Here is a 15000-nt window from a genome sequence, read left to right as displayed (position 1 = left end):
CATACCAGACGAGGGAGTAATCAGGGAGAGATACTTGGGAGTCAGAGATGCCTTGAGGGAGGAAAGTTTCTGTTAGGCAGATTATGTCTGGTTTGTCAGTGGCAACCTGCATGGAAATATCTGTAATGTTTGAGAGAAGGCCATGGTTATTTGAGGTCCACACTGTTAATGAAGAGGGAAGGAAAGAGGCTTTGGGTGCAGGGGATGGGAGGGGAGGGGGATGGTAGGACAACGGAGGAGTGGGGGGGGAAATAAGGAGAGTTGTTGGAAAAAGTGAGGGATTGCAGAATATGGTCATTCCATGCCAACTCACCTAAATTTCAAAAACCTCCCCAGGTCACCTCCTCAGATTTTGCTGGAAAAATTCATAAATGTTGAGCTTTATGGCTCTACCCACCATGCAAAAGATTAGCTTTCAATTCCTCATAGTTTAAAAAATATCTATCTCTCGAGACCTTTGAAATTTGGCCCTAAAAATGCCAAATATATACAGATTTCGCCTCAAAAGCCAGTCGCCGACTGGGAATCCTCCGTCGTGCTAAGTCCTTCCTCGGCCCTCTTGAGCTCCTGACCACTTACAAAGCTTTTGTCCGTAGCCTGATGGAGTACTGCTCTCCCCTCTGGGCTGGTGCTCCTGCCTCTCACCTTTCTCGGCTTCACGCTGTCGAAACCAGGGCATTTAAGATCATCAGCATCTCCCGCAATGAAGCTGAGTCTTTGGGCCTCTTACTCAATCACCGCAGGTTGGTCGGTGGTCTTTCTGTCTTCTACCGACTCCTCTCCAGCCTTGCCCCCCCCTGCTCTCTCTGCGATTTGTCCCCACCACATTTCCACAGGGCGCTCAAGGTCCGCCAACAACCCCCTTCTGGTAAAACTACCAAAATCACGAATCACTGCTCATCTTCACTCTTTCATTCCTCTTTTTTCCCGCCTTTGGAATAAACTTCCTCACTCTATTCTTTCCCATTCTTCCCTCCAGGCTTTCAAAACAGCTGTTCACCACCACCTCTTATCTTCCCCCATCCAAATCCTCGATCTTTTCTACCCCTGATAATCCACCCAAGCCCACTTCCTTCATTTCTCCTGCTTTCCTTCCTGAAAGTCCCTGAAATGTCCATCTTCTCTTCGCCATGTTCCCCGTCCCATCCCCATCCCTCTCCCTTCCACAGTTCACCTAATGTGTCTGTTCCCCACTGTTTTGTCCCTTCCACTCCCGCCCCTCTTGTCTCATGCCTCCTTGATGTGAGTTGTGTGTTTGCTCTCATACGAGCCTCGACCAAGGTATACCAAAAAAAAATGAAAAACGCATTTTTTTTTCAACTTCAGGGACTTATAATTTTATAATTCACTCCTTTAGAAAGTTAATATTGCAAATATTTACTAATTTGCATCCAAATTTTTCAATTATGGCATCAGATAGCCTCTGAGATGCATATTTCTCACTCTATATGAAGCTAAAAATGGCTTTTTGGCCAAAACGAGCTAAAATAAGGTGAAACTATAGGAGCCCTCCTGAAAATATGGTACAACTTAGAATTTTTTCCTCATAACACAATGATTATAGGGTCATTATCTATCCTGTGATACATTTTTGCTGGGATAATACAGTTCGGTGATGAATTATAAAAGTTTTAACATAAGCCTTTGCCTCCGAGGGCTCTAAAATTGACCAATTTTGTCCCCTGGTTTGACCATGTGGCTAGGGGTTTAGGATCTTAATTTTTTTTCTAAAGATTGCCTCATATAAGATGTGTACACTGACTGAATAATTTTATCTAATGCCCATGGCTTCATATTAAAATAAATTTTTATTTACATGCACGTTTTTTTTATAATTATTCACTTTTTTTCATAATCATGAGCTTATAAATCTGAAACTGAACACTCTAGCAAAGTGATACTGCAGATATTTATAAACTGGCATATGAAATTTAAGGATATGTTATCAGAATGCCTGATTAATGCATATGTTTCTATCTGTCGGAAGTTGAAAATGCCACTTTGACCAAAAATGGTGAATATGCAGGGGGCATTAACTGAGGTTATGTAGCAACTTAGATTATCTTTCTCATAAATTAATAATTATTAGTACATTTTTTTTATTCAAAAATAAATTCTTGTAATGATAATCCAAACATATGCTTGGGTTTTAATTTAAAAAACATGTCCTACAGTTCTCTATTTGAAGTCATTAGTTATGACATACACCACTAGATGGAGTAATGGTCTGTCACAACACTAGGAGCAGCACAGTCAACCTGTCTGTCTGTTTTTCTGTTTGGAGAACAAAGGAGAGGAGGAAACAAAGGAAATGGTTGCAGAAAAACCTTGGACCAGTGGCATAAGTTTGACAAGTAGATGCACTGTTGGAACCAAATTAGACCAGGAGTGTCACAATACCTATTATACAAGGAAGGTTGGGCTAAAACAAGTTGCTGCTTTGGAGAAGAAGTCACAAGAATTGATTCCATGGAGATCAGGAATTACTTTCAGTTCAGAAGACAGTATTTGCCTACATCATGATCAAATTCTTCTTTGTGACATCACAAGAAATCCAACAAAATGCAATGGAGTATAACCTTGAGAAGTGCTTCAGAACAGCAACAACCATTGCTGGTACACGGTCACACCATGGTTTCCTGCCAATCTCCTCAACACGTCTGGAGATGAGAAGGTTTCTTCTGATGCTGTATCATCTACAGTATGCACAGGACCGGAAACCACACAAGCTCATCTGTCCCAGTTATTAGTACCAACCCTTACTGAACTGGATTTATATCAGGCTGGAAAATATATTGCTTGCGTTTATGACAGAAAATGGTACATTGGGAACATTGTCACAAGAAATGATGATGAAAATGATATGTTTGTGAACTTCATGAAGCAAGGAAGGGGTAACACATTCTCTTGGCCTCCAGAAAAAAAGAAAGATCAATGCTGGGTGCCATTACTCGACATTCTTTGTGTGGTTGAAACCCCTGACATAAAATCTGGTGGTCGTCAGTACCAACTGTCACAGCATGACTTTAAGCATGTTCAAGACCTGTTTTCTAAGATGTAAAATTATGTGCCTCTGAGTGCTAGATAATTATGATAATGAATGCCATAAAAGATGAAAGGTCATTAAAGAGTTTTCTAAGGTATAAAAATTACGAATATTCATTGTCTCTGTATATCTGTGAATAAAAAAGCTTCCACTCAACTAATCAAATTTGTTCTAATTTATAATTGGCAATCACTTACGAAAGTAATCATTAGCATGTATTTATGAATGAATAACATCCTTATCACTAATGTCTAATAACAAGCATAATTTAGCCTCATGCGCACCCCTGCAAGTTCACCTTGTTTTGTACCAAGTGGGCCAAATTGCCATATTTGGCTTCCTAAAACTAGGAGTATGTGCTTTCTCGAGACATTCTGATGCCACAATCTGAAATTTTGTATACCAGTTTATAAAATTCTGCAGTAACTCTTTCCTGGATAGTTCCATTTAAGATTTATAAACTTCTGAATATGAAAAAAGTGAATAATTATTAAAAACGTGCATGTAAATAAAAATTATCTTACTATGAAGCCATGGGCATTGGATAAAATTATTGGGTCAGTAGACACATCTTATATGAGGCAATCTTTAGAAAAAAATGAAGATCCTAAACCCCGAGTCACATGGTCAAACCAGGGGACAAATTTGGTCCATTTTAGAGCCCTCAGAGGCAAGGGCTTATGTTAAAAATTTTATAATTCATCACCTAACTGTATTATCCCAGCAAAAATGTATCTATGGATAGATAATGACCATATAATCACTGTGTTATGAGGAAAAAATTCAGTTGTTCCATATTTTCAGGAGGGCTCCAATAGTTTCACCTTATTTTAGCTCGTTTTGGCCAAAAAGCCATTTTTAGCTTCCTATAGAGTGAGAAATATGAATGCCAGAAGCTATCTGACGCCATAATTGAAAAATTTGGATGCAAATTAGTAAATATTTGAAATATTAGCTTTCTAGAGGAGTCAATTATAAAATTATGTCACTGAAGTTGGAAAAAAATGCGTTTTTCACATTTGGTATTTTTAGAACCAAATTTCAAAGGTCTCTCGAGATAGATATTTTTTAAACTATGAGGAATTGAAAGCTAATCATTTGCATGGTAGGTAGAGCCATATAGATGTACATCTAAGAAATTTTCCAGCAAAATCTGAAGAGGTGACCTGGGGACCCTAAGGTGAGTTGGCACGGAATGACCCAATAGCGAGGGGAGCGGCCGGGTCAGGAGGAGAAAAAGCTCTGTGGTGCTGGGGGAGAGGGGGGGCAAGAGAAGGGGCAGAAGGCAGTTGAGTATTTGAGGAGGTGCAGTGATGAGATGGAGGTGAGAGGGCAGGTGAAGGAGGCAGCTTTGTGTATGTGAAGGGGGGGGCAACATTGAGAAGGGTGAGTGAGGGTATAAAGCTTGACATTGAGATTGAGTCCAACATTGAGAAGGGTATAAAGTTTATAAATGTTGTGGAATTTTTTAGCCCACCTTGTTGTGATCGTTGAAGGATTCTACCTGGCCGATTGTGGAATCCTATTTGACTTCAGGCAGAGTTTTAACGTTTGTCCGATTTTGTTATAAAATCCTGCATAAAACACATTGACACTAATAACCGATGTCCACACAAGTCCTTCCTTGTGAAACAATTTATTTTCTAGTTATCCACCATACACTTCTCACCCTCGTACAATGAACTTAAGAATCGCCATTGATTGCAATATTATTTGGTTCCATTTCATCAATTCTTACTTTTAGTTAACAGTTAGACCAACCCGATTCAATTCACTTCCACCTTAACTCAGACAGTTTCATTCTAACTTGGTACTTGGTCAGTTCCAAGGAGCACAAGCCACTGAGATTCTAATACTTCCTCAGGTACTTGCACTGAAACAATTTTACATTTCAAAGCATTTTATACTTTCATGAGAGAGTGGTGGGGCTATCAACCCCGACTGCAGACGTGTCCTTTAGACGAGAAGCCACTTCATACATTTCGAGGCAAAGGTTCGCTGTTATCAGCTCAGGTCACTCCGCTCCAGACCAAGACATTTATCGTCATTTAGGGCAAAAGTCTCTTGGCCAGGAAGGACAGCCAATTCAAATTGTAGCATAAAAGTTACATTTCTAAAACTCCATTTGTTACAATTTAGAATACATTAATATGAATTTTTCCCCCACGGGGGTGAATGGTGGGAGAAGAGTGAGTGGGGAGTGTTGAGGGAGAAAGGTGAGGGGGAAGGTTGGAGGGAGAAGAGCGTGATGGTTACTTTGAGAGGGAGGGCTGAGAGGGGTGATTTGGCACTGAAGTTGGAAAAATAGAATGATTGATGGAAAGTGAACATTCATTGCAAACTGTTTTTTTGTTTGTTTTGTTTTTTTAGTTCAGGAATGCGATTAAAGACATTTCTTGATGGATGAAATAAAGGTGAATTAAGAGAATGGAGAGAATAAACGCTGTAACAGTTGGATCTTTTACGCAAGGTTTGAGGGAAAGGTCGAATTGACAGGAGTCTGTTGAAATCGGAGAATATTATTGCATTGTGAAACAGTCATGAGTACCACACGTGTGAAAGAGGAAGATGAAGCATTGTAAGAGATTGTTTTTCTTATTGTTATGATTATTATTATAAATAATGAGGGCAAAGGCAAGGGCAAAGAAGTGACAAGATTCAGTTGTTCTTGTGTTTGGCAGCTTGGTTGCCGGGTAACTATCATTTTGTTGGAGCACAACTATGCCACTGATGCTGTGCCCCAACACCAGTACACTGGTACTCATTACTCCAACCTCGGAAGGATGACAGGCTGAGTCAACCCCACCTAGTGTTAATTCAGCAGCCAACAGGGCTTAAACTCAGGACCCTAAGATCCCAAGCCAGCCACCCCAACCACGAACCGAACACCAGGCGCTGATTGTTTGTTTAATATCAGGCAATGCAAGGCATTGGGCATGGAGAGGTATTATATAAACAGTGACTACATGATTGACTGGGTAGTTTTGGAGCATGTATCACAGCAATAGCATGTGTGGGGAGTGGGCCAGCAATCGGGGAAAGCTCCAAGCATTTTCAAGGGGGTAGTTTAGAGATCAAAGGTAGTGGTGGTGGTCTAACAGGAATTTGATGAGTTGTTTCAGTGGAACTTTATTACCACAGGATTCAGTGAATCATTAGTGGGAAGAGGGTATAATAGCTGAAGACCAGATGGCATGGATTTGTGCATAAGAGGGAGCAACTTTCTCTGGAAGAATTCCGAGGCTGCCTTAACATCTGGAGCAGTAGATATTGGAGACCAATCCTGAAGAGAGGTGGCTGCTTGCAGTCCCTGCCAAGCTGTCTGAGTGAACTGCCAGAATCGCTAACACTGCGGCTGCTCTCTGAGAATTGCCAGAGATGTTGACTCTCAAGCATTTGATCAAATGAACCAGTACATGACTTTCAAAATGACATTTGAATGATAAATGTGGCCTTTTGTGCATGCGCTGTGTGTATTTTCACTATTTCAGTTTGGCTCGCAGGGTACTTTTAACCCTCACAGTTTTTTTCATTCTAAATCATGTCCATTAATTTGAATTGTCCACAGATGGACTTCCATCAAGTTGTTGAGACACTCTCAAGGATGACCGAAGGAAATTGGATGTACCTGAGATCAATTTGGAGTGTCCTTGCAAAGGTGTTGAATACTTATTGATGCAAGACATTTCAACTTTTCATTTTCAATTAATCTGTAAAAAAATTTAAATACATGGTTTCACTTTGTCTTTTTGGGAATTTTATGTATGTCAGTGACGAAAAAAAATTGCACCCATGTCTGATGGAAGTGGTTCAGTTTGGCATTTTTGTATGAAACGGGCAAAGCCGAGAAACAAGGGAAACCCATTATAATTGCCCTTTACAACCCTTTTGGAATTACCCTTTTGAACCCTTAGAATTACATGTGGGCCCGTTGGTTCATTGGACCAAATTTTCTTTGTCCTTCAAGGGCTTGTTGCATACCTGCCTGCTGTACTGCTTGAGCATTGGTTTGCTTTTCACCAATAGGCCAGGAGCAAGACCCAGGGGAAAAAGGTCTTTCTCAACCCACACCACATACAATGTTTGTTTCCACATTCTGTTACACAAACCTCTCTCAAGCATTTCTACGGTGGGTGCCACTTCGAATTGTGGTATACGTTTTTTTCTTCAGGCTATTTTGTATAGTGGGGGTCAAATCAAGTTTTCACACCAATATGAGGACAAGGTTCAGAGGTGGGTTGATTTAAACGACTTTATTTTCCTAAGTAGTCACTCAAATTTGACATGATATACATGGATGGAATGAGAATGGATTATATTACATATAGATTTGAGTTGCTATGGTGGGGTAATATTCAGAATGTGTACATGGAATCCAAATAATGTGGAGAGAAGCATTCTCATCAATTCTCCAATGAAAATTTGACACCAAAGTATCAAAATATCTGTTGCACAAATACACAATAAACCAACGACCACTGTGTCATATTGATATTCTTCCAGTATACATATGTGATTCAATTCCAGAAAAGGTGGCTTCATGAGGGGGGGTCTGGGGGATGAGGTGGGGGGGGGTGGGGCGGCGAGGTGGCGCAGGTGGGGGGGTGGGTGGCTCTTTGGGCAAACGTGATCAATACTGCAACATTATTGATATGCCCTAGCCCTTCTGATGTACGAGATAATACTACGTAGCTCAATTTTTACAATCCTAGCAAGTTTAGTCACCATATCCGATTTACTCGGGATTGTGACTCAAGTGATAAATGTACAGTGGACAGATATACAATCATATTTGGACTTTACATTGTTCTTCTGAGAGCGCACACACACACCACTTCACTGATTAATGACACTCAATCAGTGCAAATCTAAATGTGTCCAACATGGCATAATTAAGAAGTCTAGTCCTCAGCTTCATCATCGTCATCATCCTCTAACATGTTTGAAGGGTTCTCGCAGTTTTCAGCCATGGACGAACAGGCCTCGGTACACGAAAGTCCATTCACCCTACACGTGCAAACTGACCGACGACAGGCACTCTTGGCACAATGGCAAGTGCTAAGCTCTACAATACCTTTTGGTGCTGGGTCTTTCTCCATCCATAAAGGTTGAGTTATCTCCTGGTCATCATCTGTCACTTCACATCCGTTGCCAACTGGGTCTGGCAGATCTTGTTTTGCATACAGAGCCCGGCGCCACACCAGCATTTAATAGTTCGCCCGTTTAATGTGTAGTGACATACTGCCAGATGTAGGCGGGAGTCCCTCGTTTCTCTGTTTATTTTGACAGAAGAGCCAGTATCGAACCATGTCACACGTGGTACCAGCGCGCTGGACACTAGTATACAGATTGCATATAAACTTATCACAATCACTGTTTGTCGTTTCGGTAACGGACGGCATCTTTCCGAGATTTTGCCATCCTTTCTGGTGCTCAGGGCTTTTGCGGAGTATTCCGAACGAGGACTTCTTGCCTATACCAGAAAGAGAACTAGTGCTATCGCAACCAGTCAGTGCATGGTATGCTGGAAGTGTGGTGCACAGCTCTGGACCCAGGCTGTTTACAATGGAGTGAACCTGAATATATCTGAGTTTGTTCTTTACCCCAGTCAGGAACCAGAGCTCATTACACCCTAGCTCCTGGAAATGGGTGATGCAAAGTACCATCACATCAGTGTGTTTCCCATCCAGTGTCTCCTCATTAATGTCATTATTGTCCCCAGCCATCTGGATGAAGACACCAGAACAGATGTTCGATGGAATGACAACTCCCATTTCTTCTGTTTTAGCCAGAATCTCCTTTGCAAGTCCGGTGTCAATAGCCTCTATCTCATCGTAGGACGAACAGTGGCCCATTCGGTTAAGCAATGTTATCAGTTCCTTTGAACCAGTTATGCGACGAACTGCCATGGCGAGACTGGTGTGCTTCGGAGTCTTAACTCGTGCATGCGACGAGCAATGAAGTAGATCTTTCACCACCATGATGACCTTCCTCTCGTCTGATTGATTCTTGCATTCTGCCGGAAAGTTCCCAGCATTGTCACTATCATCAGCCAAAATTACCCACCGTAAAAACCAGTATACACTCTGGTACAAGTGATTTCGCTGTGATGAGACTCAGATCGTCCGTGTTCAAAGGCTTGACAGGAATACCATTGCATTCAGCAATATCCCCTCTGATCAGCATCGCAGTGCGATACAAAAGTTTAGTGCGTTCTGTCTGATGCAAAACTTGTTCATCAGCGGAAGAACCTTCGTCTTCATGGGGCTCAAATGTTTTTTTGAAGGCTGCATTCAGAACATCTTGCAGTGATATTGAGCTTGTATACATCAGTTGTGATTGCTCTCTAATTCGGGGCTGGTGGAATACCACCTCATCGCCAAAATGCCTCATCAATCTGACCTTCAAATGCTGATTTGTGTATCTGATGGCCTTTTCGTGGTCAACACCGTGTGTTACTAGAAGACGTTGATATTTTTCGAGAAGATTGCGCATATCGTATGCCTTGCCGTGCTTCAAGTCTGTTTTAAGGCCATCAATTAAGTCCCGGAAAGCGCTGGTGTATTGATCTTCATTTTCGCTGGCCTTAAAAGTGCGATATTTGATGTTTGACTTGCTGGTTTACTTTGAAAAGCATACTTTATTATTTTGCTTCAGCTGCCACAAGGTCACCGTTTACTCCACAGATTATATGCAACATACCTTCATCACCGAAAGCTTCAGCAGCATCCTTGTTAGATTGACACACTTCAAATGTGCTAGCATTCAGCATTTCTGTCACTTTTTTGTGGGACCTATTCTTGCAGAACATGCACTTTGTCCAGTCTACAAGACTTGACTGTGATCTGGACCGTCTCCCTAGCTGATCTGCGTCCATCGTATCCGATCCCGAAACTTCAGATGGCGACAGAGATGGTCCTCTTCTCTTCGCAGTAATATCGAAATTGTGTTTGCTAGTGCAGGACTTGTAGCAATTTGAATGCCAGAATACATCCATGGTCTGTAGTCTCTAAATCTGGAAGCAGTCGCTCATATCGCTCATCTTGCCTGCACTGCAGTGCAGAAACGATCCTCTCTATGGAAGTGCTCTGTCCCTTTCGAAGAACATCCTGTGAATCTTCTTGACAGAGTACACATTTGTCAGAGTTTGTTCTCTTTCTCCGTTTTCGTGGTGGCAAATCAGGAAGCACGTGAGCACTGCTGGTATCGTCATCCATGTCTCCATCAAATCTACAGAATCATACGAGGTTTAATCCCTCACAGACTGCAGTCTGTCGCCCAGAAGACAAATTTGTAACAGGTCAAGATACTTCAAGATGAACGTCCAGGTACTTTTGGAACTGTTCAACTACCTGAAACGAAAAGACATGTTATTATAACAATCAGCAGAAAGTCATTACTCTTTAAAATGGTACATGTGCAAACCAAAGATGATTTAGGATACGTTCTTTGCCAACGCGGTCTTGCTACATATATTTAACAGGCAAACTGTCTCAAGATCACAAATAATACATTTTGCACAGAGAACGGCACAAATATTATGCATTCAACAGACATTCAGCAAACAGAGAAATACAAAACCACAAACATACTTTTTCGATTTGCCAGGTGAATTCAACTACATGTTTGTTGCGTTATGGGATTCTACATATGAATTTCGACTTATACTTCACTGACAGTAATTTATATGTATGCACCAATCTCTTATCTTTATATCCATGCATTGTATAATAATTGGAATGAACCAGTTCAAAAGATACAATTGACTAAAGCAACCCACCATGGATCACATTTTCCCATTGATGGGGAAAAAAACTTTATTTGACCCCCACCATACAAAAGGGCCTGTAGAAAAAATGCTATACCACAATTTGAAGTGACACCCACCCTAAAACTGCTCAGGAGAGGTTGCCCCAACACAATATGCATTCAGACCTTGTATGTGGTTTGGGTTGAGCAAGACCTTATTTTAAGGCCTACATGGGAAATAGCTACTTGACTACAAGCTCAGATGTGCTTGGGCCAGGGCAGAGATTATATGTTCGTTATTATTCTTGCCAAATGATACTACGATTATTATTGTTGTTAATATTATTTATATTAATTAATCTATGGTTTGTTACAATGTTGTCATTATATTTATATATTTTATAGATATATTGCCATGCAGCGAGCGGTATGACCTATTTAACTGCCCGATTGCCCGATATACCTTTACATGTCATGCGTTTAAAACGTGCGAATTCTTCTGGGTTCTTTGTCGTTAATTAGCCTCATCAACTCAGTAGATTGTGACGATCATTTTGTTGCATCACGTTCCACATCAGAACGTCCCACAAGAACTCCACAAAAAACATCACACACACACACACACACACACACACACACACACACACACACACACACACACACACACACACACACACACACACACACACACACACACACACACACACACACACACCTCATCCATTTATAGTGGAGTTGAGTCTTGAAGGGTCTTCTGGCTGTCATCTGGAACTTTTGGTTCTTCTGGGTCTGATAAATTGGTGCAGTGTTGATGTGGCACAGGCATGATGGCACTGAATGACCTCCACCTGCATCTAATTACCCTGCGCTCGCGAAGCAAAAGTCAGGGTTAAGTGATTGCTAGTATAAGTATGTATGACGTACGTGTCTGCATTTTGTAAAGAGCATATATCCAAAACCGTTCAGTGGAGGAAATTGAAACTTTACCACATGTTAAATGACCGTATGATATCATGATCACTCTTTTGAGGTCAACATCGGCCAATTTCCTAAAATCCTCAATTTTCATCCGATTGACTTGAAATTTGAAAAGGATTTGCACATTTGGTCATTGAATTCAACTTCCAATTATTTTGAGGTCAGCATTGGCCAAAAGGTCAACATCGGCAGGAATTTCTAAAATTGTCAATTTTCATCAGATTGACTTGAAATTTGAAGAGGATTTTGAGATCAGTTCACTGAATTCAACCACCAATTACTTTTGACATCAATAAAAGCCCCCCCCCCCCAAAAAATCAACTTGGGCCAAATTTCTGAAATCCTCGATTTTCATCCCATTGATTTGAAATTTGAACAGGATTTTCATAAAAATGACCATCATGCGTCATGCGGTCTTTCCTCCATAATGGATATGAGGGAAAATCTTTGAAAATGTTCATAGGAGAAACTGCTTAACCGATCAATGCAAAATTTAACTAATTGTTATACTGCCAATGGGAAATATGGTTTAATAAAGATGATATCATCGTTCATGTGGTCTGGCAGCCATATTGGATCAAAGAGAAAAAAAAAACTTAAAAAGACAAAAGAGTTGGCGCGCGCAAAGTCTTTCTCAAGACAACGTGGGGTATGGATTCTATGAATAACATCTAGTTTCCTTGGGTATGTGTCTTTTGGGTCCTTTGGTTATTTTGAGTCCTCAGGAACTTTTGAGTCCTTTGGGTCTTTGGGTTCTTTTGTTGCCTCATTAACTTTTGGATGTTTTTGGTTTTTAGTGGGAGATTCTTGTAGGGTCTTCAAAGGTCGAATAGGTCTCAGAAGACATAAAGCTCAAAAGGGTCCATTTATCAGAGAAACACCATGTGTTGGGTACTTCATTTTTGACAGATGGACGGATAGAAATAGTCAAATACTGAAGCAGCTTCACTGCTTAAAAGTTTAATTTAATCCATTTTAAATTCAGGCTGTAACACAACAAAATATGACGAATGTTGAGGGGTTGGACTACTTTCTGAAGGCACTGTGTACTTGTAACGATGCTCACAGCCCACACAACTCACACTCTTACCCCCACCATCCTCCAAAACATGGATCATAGTAAATTTAATCATCCTAAACTTACTCTGTTCATCGACCATCCCCAGATATTACCTTCCCATCGATGTTCAGAAACACAAAGGTTTGCTTAGAATACACATCGACAAACTTTCGGCCTTTCACAGCCCACATTGTCAGGAGTATTTTGAATGCGGATTGCAAGATATCAGCTTTTAGAACGAGTTTATCAGGAAGTTCTCCAACTGTTTCGTTGTGCAGAGGCACACCTCTTTCTCGCAGGTATGCTTTCAAGTACTTTTGAATTCTTTAAAAGGTTTTTTTGTCGTTTCGTTCTACAGTCTTTTATCTGGGAGGAATGAAAGTTGTCCAGGCCACCCAGATTTATTTTGTTGTTAGAGGTTTCTATGTATGCGCACCAGGCATTGTGGGGCAGATTATGTCATTTTGAAAGTCGAGTCTTGAAGTGGTGGAAAAGCAGGAGATATTTGCAGGGAAGTTTGTCATCACCAAATCCAGAAGGGAGAATTTGAAATTGGGAGAAATCCGGGTCAGAAAGTTCACGAATTGTGTTACTCCTATTTTGGTGATGAAGTGTCATGGTTGGTTAAAGAGGGATCACCACCCAGCCAATTTATACGGTGACAATTGAAAACACAATGGATAAGGAAGAGAGAATTGGGACGAGTGGTTAAAAGTTTGTCCATGTTCTCTGAAAGAGAAATGTAGATGACGTCTTCACTGTTTGGAGGACAGTGCAAAACACAGACAGTCGAGGTGGGAGCGGAGAGGAAGTCACAGCCAGAGGTACTCCTGGAGTGGGAAGTGCAAGAGCAGTACAAGGGCAGGGAGAAATTTAGTTAATGATGTAAAGTGCTACTTTGTCGCCAGGGTGAGGTTCAGGTTTTATCAAACCTGGGGAGACTATAGCCGGGGAGAGACACCAAACAGTTAGGGATGTCATGCTTGTTGGAAGCATTCTGTTAAATTGATTTCTGGTTTATCGTGAACTGTCCTAGATTAAGAGATCTGTCAGGTTGTACTGGAGAACTTGGATATTTGAGGTCTACACAGGGATGAGAGGAGGCAATGGGAGAGTGCGGGATTGGAGAGAAACATTGCACTGACAGCAACCGTATGAATCAAACTGATCCAGGCTAAAATGCTGCTATCACCAACTGCTACCACTGGCCCTATTTCCTTAAATTCAAAGTAAGATTGTCTAAGATAGATAGACACGGTGATAACTCTGCTCTTTTGTCTTTTTTACTTTTGGACCACATTGTATGTCTTTTGCTGCACACCCCATACAAATTACTGTGTTCCTGCTTTACGAATGCCTGGTAATAAATCCCTGTTTTAAATGTACCACATGCCTTTTCTCACCCTTGTAAATAAACCCTTGGTGTCTGTTCCTCAAAATTTACTCGTCACATCTTTTCCTTCATTGATCGAGCAAAGTCCGTACTTAGTTTTAGCCTGGGATGATCTACCCCAACAATTTGCTCCCCAAAGTTAGCCAGTATGTACCTTTGGCAGCTCTCCTCACCTGTACCTGATTAAAAAAGATAAGAAAAGTACATGTCGAGGGTGCGAGCCCCCTTTGATGTTTCCAAGCCACCTGAAAGGTAATGTGTGTAGTATTATTGAGAACCCTGCCAGGATTGGCGGTATTGATTGGTGTTCATGGTTGACTAGCAACCCGCCAGACCACGGAGTTATCCTCAGCTGGTGGCCTCATGGCTGGGAGTTCGGAAGGAATCCGAGATGTCCCCTTCGTGGCGAACCTCGAACCCCGAGTTCGTAACAGTACACAGCACAGAGTTTCAAAATAGCTTTGCAGGCCTGTGTGTATTATTTGAACTGAAGTGGATAGTTTAACTTTCTAACTGTAACGTAATACCCGCTCCCTCCACGAGTGAATATTGTGTCAATACCCCATCCTTCTGGCAGGGAGGGTCAGTGGTTAATCCACTTGCACTATTCCACATGTATATGTGAAAATTGTATGTCATCTCCCCAACCTCCCAGATGTTTGAACATTCTGTTCATGACCTGACTCTCGGTTCTCCAAGCACGTAAGCAAAACTTTGTGTGTCTGTTCCCTTTTTTGAACAAAGTGTTCACATTTAAAAATTGCTGCCTTCACA

At 41.2% G+C, this 15000-nt stretch overlaps 1 protein-coding gene across 1 annotated transcript in view; it reads left to right on the top strand.

The window, feature by feature from the left end:
- The first annotated feature begins 4436 nt into the window (after positions 1-4436).
- The window catches only part of LOC147035694 (extracellular calcium-sensing receptor-like), a 32654-nt gene continuing 22090 nt past the window's right edge, over positions 4437-15000 (top strand). Inside the window, exons 1-2 of the mRNA XM_085869129.1 lie at positions 4437-6704; positions 14882-14928. Coding sequence (XP_085725255.1) covers positions 6588-6704; positions 14882-14928 — 164 coding nt within the window. The 5' untranslated portion in view covers positions 4437-6587. The remainder of the gene's footprint in view (positions 6705-14881; positions 14929-15000) is intronic.

The sequence above is a fragment of the Eptatretus burgeri genome, chromosome 1 (genome assembly GCF_056783735.1).
Source record: "Eptatretus burgeri isolate ZD-2024b chromosome 1, Ebu_testis_v1, whole genome shotgun sequence".
Taxonomy (NCBI): Eukaryota; Metazoa; Chordata; class Myxini; order Myxiniformes; family Myxinidae; genus Eptatretus; species Eptatretus burgeri.
This window is presented reverse-complemented; position numbering and strand designations above follow the sequence as displayed.